General features: G+C 34.2%; 1 protein-coding gene across 1 annotated transcript in view; it reads left to right on the top strand.

The window, feature by feature from the left end:
* The window catches only part of LRP1B (LDL receptor related protein 1B), a 1,912,798-nt gene that overhangs the window by 1,543,307 nt on the left and 356,902 nt on the right, over positions 1–12,589 (top strand). The window contains exon 42 of the mRNA XM_008055101.2: positions 12,187–12,376. Coding sequence (XP_008053292.1) covers positions 12,187–12,376 — 190 coding nt within the window. The remainder of the gene's footprint in view (positions 1–12,186; positions 12,377–12,589) is intronic.

Raw genomic sequence — 12,589 nt, 5'->3', positions numbered from 1 at the left:
CTGTGTTATCACATGAAGAGTAGCTTTAATGTAGTTGCTGAGGAAAAAAATCAGACGTTAATGAATTAAAGTTGAAGGAGAAATGAGGACAGAATATTTAAAAACTCCTTTGAGAAGTTTATCATTGAAGAAAGCAAAGAATGAAGTTAGTAGCTGGAAGAGTTGTGGACTGTAACTTCGTGTATTATGAAGGTCATCCAGCAAAATGGGAGGTCTTTATGATGTCGAAAAAAGCAGAAACCTTGGTAAGGTTAAAGAGAACAATAAAATCCAGGGCATGTGTAGCCCATTTCCTTGTAAGGAAGATAAGCACTTGTTACTCTGGAAAGGAAGGAGCAAGGTTCGATAACAATAGGTTTGTAGGTTCAATGGAAAGTTAAGGGGATTGCTTCTGATGATGAATTTTAATATCAGTAGAAAGTACTCTGGAAAACTTGCAAATATTAACTGATTTCACCATTTTATTTTTCTATCTAACTTTGTGGTTCTGTCAAAAATAAATATATATATTTTAAATATTAACAATAGAAAAAGTCAATAAATTCAAAAATTGTGAAACGAGAGATTTATTATGACATTGAGCTAGTGAATTTACGTACTTGATAATGTAAATGAATTTATACTCACATTATCAAGTAGGTAAATTCACTAGATCAATGCTATAATAAATCTCAATGTTTTCAAGCAATCTACAATCATAATGCTTTAACATTTGGATTCTATTAATCTGGTGACTGTTAATCTCATTAATTTCTTCTTGGATTCCTGATAACAGCAGCTCTAAAATCTAAAAGTAAATGCCTATATAAAATTATATTATTCTATAAAGCATTTCATGCTCAAATTAAAATTGAAAATATATCTCCTCAGAAAAGATATATTACTGTATATTTTTGCTTAGTATTTCTGTAGTTCCAACAGATGACTACTTCAGCTTTTCTGAACAGGATGAGCTACTATATGTGAAATGCTTGTGAAAGGAATACTCGCATTGAAGGCTCCTACATTTAAGACCAAGCAACTAACTCAATAGCTTCAAAACACCAAAAACTAGAAAAGCAGCAAAGAATGCTTAAAATAATGTGTCCTCCACTCCAATTGACCATACAGACATCCATCAGCAGGAGAAAGCAGAGAAGCTGAAGCAGATAAAATTTCAGAATAGCATAGAAGGGATGGCACTGATTTAAGTCAGAGTGAAGTTCTGAAATCAAGAACTGAGGGATATTATTTTTAAAAAATTTAACCAGAAGGCAGACTCAGAGAAGACTGAGGAGCACATGTGTCCCTCAAATCAGAAGCAAAGTGATGGGAAAAAAAGACTGCTGGTAGTTCTAGACCTAATTTCTAAAGAGGGAAGAACAGAATTGAAAGAAAGAAAAAAAAGATGAAATGCATTAATGGCTGTATGAAATACTATATTTCTGGAGCAGATGTCAACATTGTTACAGCTCTTGGCTGCATTCAATTTAGAGAACACATGTTCATTCTAGGATAGGAATCATAAGAGCTCAGAATCATGATAGCAATAGAAGCTATATGTTCTGTCTAATTAATTGTATGCACTTCATTCATTAATTAAAGTTGCACAGTTTTGGGAAGATGGAAGGATTACTGGAGGTCAGAAATTTGAGATCAGCTTAGACATCATAGTGAGACCCCTATCTCTACAAAAATTAAATTAAAAGAAAAGTTAGTTGGGTGTGGTTGTGTGCGCCTGTACTTCAGCTACTCAGGAAGCTGAAGCAAGAGGATTGGTTTAGCCCAGGAGTAGTTTGAGTGTAGTTAGCCCTTTGGTGCCACTGCACTCTGGTCTGAGCAACAGAGTGAAACCATATATATATATACACACACACACATACACACACACACACACACACACACACACACACACACACACACACACACACACATGTATAATTGACAAATATCCAGGAAATATATTAAAATGAAATGACATATTTATTACTAGAGAAAATCTTATCCTTTGTATCTGATGCTGCATGTCTGCTCAAGGCTCATGTATACTTCTATTTTGAGATTCCCTAAAGCACTCATGTCTATGTCTCTCTCAAAACTGTGTTTTTGAAGATTTTCTTCTGCATTAAAAAGTCCTCATTTTAGCCGGGCTCGGTGGCTCAGCCTGTAATCCCACGCCTTTGGGAGGCTGAGGTGAATGGATTGCCTGAGCCCGCGGGTTCGAGACCCTCCTGGGCAGCGAGACTTCATCTCTACAATAAATCAAAAAAATCAGCCGGGCGTGGTGGTGCGTGCCTGTAATTCCGGCTACTTGGAAGGCTGAGGCGGAAGGATGGCCGGAGCCCAGCAGGTCGAGGCTGCGGTGGCCGGGAGCGGCCACTGCACTCCAGTCTGGGTGACAGAGTGAGACTCCAACTCAAAAAAAAAAAGTCCTCATTTTCTGCCTCATTAAATATAATAGAATAAAAAACACATAATAAAGTATCAAATCATCAATAATTTTGGAGGTTATTCTCCAAAGAATATTATTTACAAGGACTATTAAGCAAAGAAAACTTGGAGACAGCCTTAAACCAAGGGAATATGTTAATAACAGGATGTGAGAAACTTGAAAGGACACCTGGATCTTGGCTTCCTAATTTCTCTCAAATTACCCTATGGGATTATTATCTATTCTGGTTATAAGCAAATCTCTGTTGAGATTGTTTTGCATTGTGTGAATTGACTAAGGAAAATAAATTTTTGTTGTTGTTTTTGTTTTTAATTTTTATTGTAAAGATGTGGGATAAAATTCAGGGTTAGGTATACAAACATTGATCATGCAGGTACCCCTGCTGATGAGGTATGCCCTTCCCTCCCCTAACAGTTTCCCTCAACTGCCAATCCCATCCCCCCACCAACAGTTTCCCATTACCGCCAATCACTTTCTTATAGCATTAATAATTATTCAAGGTTCTTATAAATAAGAACATATGGAACTCTGTTCTTTGTTTCTGTGATAAATCACTGAGTATGATCGACTCCAAATCCATCCAGGTTGCTGCTAAATCCATATATTTGTCGTTCTTTATGGCTGCATAATATTCCATTGTGTATATGTACCACCTCTCTGGAAACCAGTCTGGAGATTTCTATTCTCTATTGGGAACATACCCGGGGGAACTCAAATTATTCTACAAAGAAGATACCTGCACACGAATGTTTATTGCAACTCTATTCACAATAGCAAAAACATGGAACCAACCATGTTGCCCATGGAAACTGAACTGGAAAAAGAAAATGATAGATTTTAACCAGGCACCTGGAAATTGGCAGACACTCTTTTTTTCTCAGGAACGTTCTGGTTTGTAGCTTGGCCTAAAGATTTAGCTTACTTTCTCACGAAGGAAACATGGATGGATTTTAAGTCACTTTCTAGTCATACTTATTGAAGAGTGGTTGTATATTTCTGATCCCCTAGCCTTTTCCTGGAGGGTGAAGCATGACATACCTGAGAGTTTTAGGCACTTTGGAGTTCATGCTCTTCTCTGACAGCCCTGGGCATACCAATATTATCTTAAATCAGCGCTTGTCTGTGGTAGCTCTGAAAAGATTGAAACAAGGATATCACACATATGCTCAATCATTTCTTTGCTTCTAGTAATAGTGTCATGAGATAGAGATAATTGGATGGGGAGGCACCTCTAATCAATAGGGTGCCTGAAGGAAACATATTTGTATACCTAACCCTTAACTGTACCCCACAACATCATAATAAAAAAATATTGATTATTAAAAAAAAAAAGAAACATAACTGAGTTTGTATAATTTTTAGCTGAATCGAGAGTCCTGGCTGAAACTTAGATATCAAATATTTTTTAACCTGAAAAAGACAAAAACAAACAAACAAAAAACACTGAGTAAGGTCAAATATAAACAAATATATAAATAAATAACGTCACTTAAAAGTTTCAAGCTGTATTAGTCAGCTTCAGAACTCTTTTAGAGCAAATAGTTTCTTTGTTTTGGGAAAACCAAATAAACAGACCTCTTTTGTTATGCAATACAAAGCAAAGACTGTCTTCTGACATGGAAATTTTTGAGATGCTCTGGTTCAGGGAATTAAAACTGCTTGAGGGATATTAATAAAGCTTTTCTTTGTTAAAAATAGAGTTGCATCTCTGCAAACATATTTGAAATTGGAAAAAATGTGTTATTGCTATGTAGGACAAAAAGAACGAAAGCGAAAGCAGGATAGTGTTGTCTCTACTCAAACCCTTTGAAGGTGTTGGATCTCAATTTTTAGAACAGCAGAAGTCTAAAGTTAACGAATCTGCAATCATGGAAAGTAGCATGATTGCAATGCTTTGGCCACAAGAAGATTCAAATTCAGATGGGCAAGAATGGTGCAGTTTTATAGAGATGTTCATTCACTGGAACCCACAGGATTAGTGATCACTTGGGTTGGATCCTCTTTCCATTGTATATTCTAACTGGTTATTTTTTTTGTACATATTGCAACTATTGATTTTGGTTCATTTGCTTATTAAATAAACTAAATCAATAGTTTTTTAGTAGATTCTCTGAGTTTTCCAGGTGTTCACTGACAAAAAATAATGATATTTATTTCCAGTTGAAGCACTTGTTTAAATTTTTAGATCATAATGTAGATTTATTTAGTTTGTTTAATTTTTAATAAATTAGACTGGTGAAAAAGAGGTTGAGTTTATTAACTTAAAAGATTTATGAATAGAATGATTTAGGGTAAAGTGTTCAGGTAAAGGTTATTGCTATTGTTAAATATGATCAGTGTTGACACTTCAAATATTTTATGGTCAGTAATGGGCCATTTGGTTGTTCAGATTCTATCCTTTACCTGCTGGCACATATCAGTTTGGGTATGAGATTTGTTAAAGGCCTTAAACAAAATGAGGAAATACAAATAAAATTCTATATCTGAGTGAAATTTTAGATAATAATTTTATTGTACATATTCATGTATTTATTGATGTGGGAGAAAAATCAGAAAGGGCTCAAAATTTTCAAACCAGAAGAGTGGTAGTCTAACTCATAGTGAGCAGTCCACATTGAATTACATTGCATTTATCAATTAAATAGTTAAGACAAGGAAAATAATCCAGTAAGTCACTTATAAAGCATTCTAATAAGGTAGACTCAAAAGAAATTACCAGGTATTTAGATTTCCTCCAAAATATCCCTGGCTAACAACTGAACCATATCCATATGGTCACATACTTTAAAATAACTTTGTATAATGTTGTCTTGAAGTGCACATTTTTATATATGTGATATAAAAATGTATACAGTATATAACTGTATATATAAATGTATAGGATATATAAATGTATGTGTACATTTATATATAAATAAATATATAAATGTATATACACTTATTTATATGATATATAAATATATATAAATATATATGATATAGAAATGTCTACATATTTCTATATGATATAGTATACAAACAAGGCAACATCATGCAATGTTATTTTAAGGTATGTGATTATATGAATATGGTTCAGTTATTAGCCAGTAGAAATATTGGAGGGTATCTAAATACCTGGTAATTTCTCTTGAGTCGACCATATTAGAGTGTTTTGCAAATGATTAACTGGATTATTTTCCTTTTCATATATATTCCCTATATATATAAGAGATTAATTGATTGACTGATTGTTGGGGAGTCTCTTGTGGACCTGACAACAACCCTGTGGCTAGAATCTTAATAGAAATAACAGTATTTGTCAAATTAGAACTTAAATTTGCCTAATTCGTTAATGTCTATTTTTTCATAATTTTTTACATTTCTGTCAAGACAGCTTCAGATGTACTTTATTGAGATATAGTTCACATATAAAACTGAACCATTTGAAGTGCACAATTTTGTGGTTTTTAGTATATTCATAGAGTTGTGAATCATCACAACCTTCAATTTAAAACATTTTCCCCACCCCTCCCCATTCCCGAAGGCATCATACCATTTAGCAGTCTCTTATTTCAGCCACCCCCCATGTCCCCTAACTACAGACAATTACTACTCTCTGTCTTCAAAGATTTGCCTATTCTAAACACTTCATGTATATGAAATTAAATAATAAGTGATCTTTTGTGACTGACTTCTTTCACTTAGTGTAATAATTTTAAGGCTCATTCATGTTTTAGTGTATATCCGTTCTTCATTTTTTATTGTTTAATACTTCTGTGTATAAATATATTACATTTTATTGATCAATTCATCAGTTTATTGACCTTTGGATCACTTCTGCTTTTTTGTGACTTTGAATAAGGCAGCTATGAACATTTGTGTACGTGTGGATGCTATCATTTCTCTTGGGTATATACTTACCAGTGAAATTGCTGTGTCATGTGGTAACTCTATGTTTAACATTTTGAAAAAAATCCCAGACTGTTTTACAAAGAGGCTGCTCCATTTTACATTTCCACCAGCAATGTATAAGAGTTCCACCACATCTTTGCAAAAATATATTATCATTTTTATTATAGCCATCATAGTGGCTATGAAGTGTGACTTCCATCTCCAATTCTCTGTTGTCTAATAACGTTGAGCATTTCTTATGTGTTTTTCAGCCATTTGTATACCTTCTTTGGAGAAATAGCTATTCAAGTTTTTTTGCCCATTTTTCAATTGGATTGTTACCTTATTGCCAAGTACATAAATACAATTCCATTGTCATATAAATACGTTGCAAATGTTTTCTCGCATTCCGAGGGTTGACCTTTTATTTTCTTGGTGACGTTTACTGAAGCATAGAAATTTTTAATTTTGATGAGTTCTAACTTATCTATTTTTCTTTTGTCATTTGTGCTTTTCTTGTCGTTTTTAAGAATTCTCTGCTTAATTGAAAGTTATGATTTACTCCTGTATTTTATTCTAAGAGTTTTATAGTATACCTTCCTCTACATTTAGGTATAAGGTACATTGTGTGTGTGTGTGTGTGTGTGTGTGTGTGTGTGTGTGTAATGAAGAAGGGATCTAACATATTCTTTTGCATGTGGATATACAATTGAAGGAACACTATATGTTTAAGAGATACATTTTTCTCATTGGATTTTTCTGGTATTCTTGTCAAAAATCAATTGACCACAAATTTAAAGGTTTATTACTGCATAATCAAATCTATTCCAAGATGTGTATGTCTATTTTTATAATAATACACACTGTTGTGGTTACTGTAACTTTATAATAATACACACTGTTGTGGTTACTGTAACTTTGTACTAAGTTTGAAATCAGGAAGCCTGCGCCCCCTTAGCTTAGTTCTTTTTTCAAGAATGTTTTGGCTACTGTGGATTCTTTGCATTTCCATATGTATTTTAAGATTTATTTGTCAATCTCTGGGAAAAAAGCCAGTTGATATTTTTATACAGACTACATTAGATCTTTAGATTTCTTTTAATAGTATTGCCATTTCACAATATTAAGCCTTTCAATCCATGAACATGGGTATCCTTCCATTTATTTAAATCTGTTTTAGTTTCTTTCAGTAATGTTCTGTAGTTTCTCATGTGTATGTTTTAAAATTTACAATTCTTTTGCTAAGGATATTCCTAGCTATTCTATTTTTTAAAATGCTATTATAAATGGAATTTTCTTCTTAATCTTATTTTTTAATTGTTAATTGCTATTTTATTGAAATACAACTGATTTCTTTTTTTTTCTTTTTTTTTTTTTTGGAGACATAATCTTGTTCTGCCACCCATACTGGAGTGCAGTGGCAGGATTATGGTTCACCATAGCCTCAGCTTCCTGGGTTCAGGAAGCCTCAGCCTCTGATTCTTTTGCCTCAGCCTCTGAGTAGCTAGGAATACAGGCACATTTTTTGATTTTTTTGTATAGATAAGATCTCACTATGTTGCCTAGGCTTGTCTTGAACTCTTGGCCTCAGGCAATCCTAGGGCAAGAGTGGGCATTCTTATTGTGTTCCTAGTCTCTGGGGAAAAACATTCATTTTTTGTTACTAAATATAATGTGAGCCTTGGGTTTTTAAATTCCTTTTATCAAGTCGAGGGAGGTCTCTTCTGTTTTTAGTTTGTTTAATATTTTTATAATAGAAAGTACTTAATTTCGTCAAATTAACCTGCCAAATTATTCGTTCATTGCAATGAAGGAGACTGTTCACTAGAAAAACTATGGTGTCTCTCACAAAAAACAAGCAAACATGCAAGAAAGCAAGAGTTCTTTGAAGATTTTTACAGATGGTAGAATTTAGACAAAATGTAAATAAGGTAGTGTTTTGTTAGGCTTAAAGCGATGCATAGTTATATGTACTGTGTGTAAAGCGTTCAACGTCAGATCTATATTGTGACATTGACCCAGGATCCTGTTTCCTTGGAAACTATAAAGTTAAGATAGGCATGGAATGTTGTATTCAGAAACCTCTCTTTCTTCGAGTCAGATTCTCACTCTGTCACCCAGGCTGGAGTGCAGTGACATTGCTCATTGCCACTTCAGTCTCGACTTGCTGGGTTCAGGTGATCCTTCTGCTCAGCCTTTTAAGTAGCTGGTGCTACAGGCGCATGCCACTGTGCCCGGCTAATTATTATTATTATTATTACTTATCATAGAGATGAGGTCTCACCAAGTTGTCCAGGTTGATGTTGACCCCCTGGGCTCAGGCAATTCTCTCACTTCCACTTCCCAAAGTACTGGGATTGCAGGCCTGAGCCACTGCAGTTGGCCAGAAACCTCTTATTTTAAGCTCTGTACCTGTGTTGGAAACCAAGACTGTTTCTCTGTTCAAAGAAACTTACATCCTCCAAACAAGATTTGAATGCTTTACTCTGATACTCTGACTTTAGATAACAAGCCAGTAGGTAAGAAAATAGTATAGGTCTTACGACACTTTAAAGTTCTAGTGTGTACTTGAGATTAGTATTATTTTCTGTTAACTTTGCAACTGGATTTATCTGTGATTGTTATCCCAGCCAGATGAAGAACAGAGCCTTTGTACATGTGGTCCCCTACCAAGGAAATCCTTCATTGCCTTTCCCATCTGCTAAGCCCTCGTCCTGCCTTTAGAATAATGTATAGGATAAGAGGGGGCTGTCACCCTTTCTCAGTGGTGAAGAGACGAAGGTGTGTTCTCTCTGAAGTGAAGTCCCTTGGGTAGCTGTCAGAATGGTGGTTGGTTTCTCTGCTAAGCTATTAGAATCAATTTCCCTACCATTGATGTGGAAACTAGAATCCAGAAAGTAAGGTGTACCATGGTTCTGAGTTATTGGACTGACTTGTGTGTTTTGATGAGTCAACCTCTTTTTACTTCTACAAAAACACATGAGGATCTCACTCATACCTAGCCACATCCAATTCCCTGCTCAAGGGTGGGTGGGAGGAAAGGAAATTGGTTTTCTTTCTTTTGTCTTGGTAAATGCATGAGGTGAAGAGCTGGTGGTATTTTTGCTGTTATGCATTACATTTTCAATATAATTCTTTCTCTCTGAGAAAAGTATGGAGTTTCTGAAGCAATGCTGTTATAGTTATTTTCTTAATTATGCCTATTCTGCATCCTTGAGTTTCAAGAATGTTTAACTCTGTATTGATTTACTCTGCTCAATATTTCAGGTCTGTTTGGGTAGATAGGCATTTTACTTTTTATTTTCAAGCTACATAATTACCTGCAAAGACCAGTAACTTAAAGTTTTTATTCTGACTGTTCTACTGATTGTAGAATCTTAATGTTCAAACACACATTTATGCACACACACACACACACACACACACACATACACACACACTCACACTCCATATGTCCCCACACTTGTTATATCTCCATAAGATGGAGAGAAATGTCTTATGTTATCTCAATTAAAATATTTTCTATAGTTTTAAAATTTGGCTTATGTTTTAATTGATTTTTTTGTTAATAGCAAATACATTTTTTATAGGGAGTTGTGTCTTTTTTAGAAAGAAATGCATTACCTAAATATTTTAAAATATAGCATGGAGTGGTAATTAAGTGTACTTTTAGGTTGTCATCTATAAAAAAAATAAAGTGAAAGACATTGTACCCAGACAATAAGTTGTATTATGTACTCTTTAGTATATATTGTGCACTCTAGTAACCCTGGAATTATGGTAACCATAGAAGAGAAGTGGTTTCTTCCTGAATTGGCAGGGGAAAGTGACCCGGAGAAAAAACTGTGTCAGAGTCACTGGAGAAGATACATTTGCTTGCATTTTTTCAGAGCTATGTCATTTCTCATTATATTTGTGAATGATAAAATAAGTGCAAATCTGTAAATACTACTAATAGGATTAACCACATTTTTGAAGTGATTTGGAGTTTCAAGAAATACAGTGGAATAAATTCAGTTATTAATTAATAACTGAAACATCTTTAACCATTATAAACCTCCCACCCAAATAGGAGCACTGTGTGAATCACATAAAATTAGCTTAACCAATATTATCATGATTTTGTTTTATAATTTTTTTTCCATCTTCGGTAGCCTAGGTTTCCATACTCATGACCCCTAATAATTCCTTGTGGACTGTTTTGTTGACTGTGTGATAGTAGGCTATTCATGGTAATTCACCACTTTTACAGTTCTCACAGTCAAACAATTTGAGATGAATGAATCTTTTGTTTGGTTCTAGATTGGTATAGGTTGACAATAAGTAATAGGTGCTATAAACTCATCTCCAAATAGTGATGCTGTTAAGAACATAGGCTTTTGGAAGCAGATGGATCTGGGGTTAAAAATCTTGCTTTAATACTCTCCTGTGGCCATAAGTTTCAGTTTTCTTTTTAAGAAAAAAGGAAGGATGAAACAAACTTCACAGATTTATATATATATAATAAAATAATGTATGCAAAGCAGTATGCACAGTTTTTAGCAGATAGATAGCAACCAATAAATGGTAGCTATTCATTGCATTATTATTGGATTTTTTTGTGCTGTAAGTAGAAAAAGAAACATATGACAAAAAATTAATCACATGAAAGAAACTTGTTCAAAGGCTTTAATTATTATTTTGCACTCTCACAAAGTCCTATTGACCCCCCTAAAACTAAATATTTAACCTACCCATCTTAAACTTGAAAATAGTCCTTTCATCTGCCTATTTTTACAGGAGCTGAATAATTCCTTTTAGAGATTCCTTGAGAGAAAAAACAAGAGAAAAGCTCAGTCTGTTGTAATGTTAATTTCTTGTTATGACTGCAAAGGGTGTATATTTCCTTTGTTAAATTAACATACTAAGAATAATAATTCTGAGGAAAACTGATAACCTGAAGAAAAACTGTAATAATTTGGTTAGACTTAAAGATGTACTCAAAGCATGCCTATGAAAAATAAAATAGCTATATAATTCTGAGGAAAATAGTTAACGTGAAAGGAAAACTAATAATTTGATTGGACTTAAGAATGTGCTAAAAGTTTGTCTATAAGAAATAAAGCAACTCTACTATGTTATCATAGAGTTGGGAACACAATTTTAACAAATAATTTCTTTTGTTTTCCACCTTGCCATATATATATGTGTGTGTGTTAGTATCTGTATACAACCATTTATCTTTTTCTGACATTTAAAGCATGCCTTAGCTGGCAATTAATTTTTTTTCTCTTGTTTGGTTTTTATATCACATTAGTTGAATAGAATCAATTTGCTACATTAACTTATTTAAACAGTATCTACTATTGTATGATAGTTGCAAATATGAAATTGGATTTTGAATTTTTCATGTTGTTGTAATTTGGGATGTGTTTGATTTTCCTTGACAACTCCAGATCTTCAGTATCAAGAGAAAACTCATTATGATTGTACCTAAATGTTATCGCTGATGTATAATTTTCAAGCGTCTATAAATTGTTGCATACTAAAAGTTTTGGAAAATTAGGATGCCAAAAGCAAAAGAGAGAGCCACCATTTCTCTAAATAAAAGGCAATTACTTAATTGCTTTTTAATGAGAGGATTAAGTCTTTAATAACATTTTTGCAAAAATTGTTCCCATTACACATATGTTAGTTCACAGCTATATTTTGCTATGTATAATCAGCTATCAACTGTAGGCCTCACAATTGCTACCTTTTTGTTTTGGAGAGCTTGTGGAGAAATGGTTGATAAAATCATACACACACACACACACACACACACACACACACACACGTTGCTTTTTCTGTCCAGATGCGTTTATATCCATGAAAATGTAAATTTCTTTCTTTTCTTCATTTCTCAGATGTGGGTTCTGTGGAAGGACTTGCCTATCACAGAGCCTGGGATACACTTTACTGGACTAGCTCCACCACCTCATCCATCACTAGACATACGGTGGACCAGACTCGGCCTGGAGCGTTTGACAGGGAAGCAGTCATCACTATGTCAGAGGATGACCACCCACATGTGCTAGCCTTGGATGAATGCCAAAAGTAAGAAACAGTACATATTTTATTTCTTTCTTATAATTATAAGTCAAAAGAATACCAGAGCTATGTTAATTGTTAAAGACTTAACTTTAAAAATAAAGGTTAGCCGGGCTCAGTGGCTCAGCCTATAATCCCACATTTTTGGGAGGCTGAGGTGAGTGGATTGCCTGAGCCTGCGGATTTGAGACCCACCTGGGCAGCGAGACCTCATCTCTA

The sequence above is a fragment of the Carlito syrichta genome, unplaced genomic scaffold, assembly GCF_000164805.1.
Source record: "Carlito syrichta isolate Samal-C Ts95f unplaced genomic scaffold, Tarsius_syrichta-2.0.1 Scaffold301673, whole genome shotgun sequence".
Lineage (NCBI taxonomy): Eukaryota > Metazoa > Chordata > Mammalia > Primates > Tarsiidae > Carlito > Carlito syrichta.
This window is presented reverse-complemented; position numbering and strand designations above follow the sequence as displayed.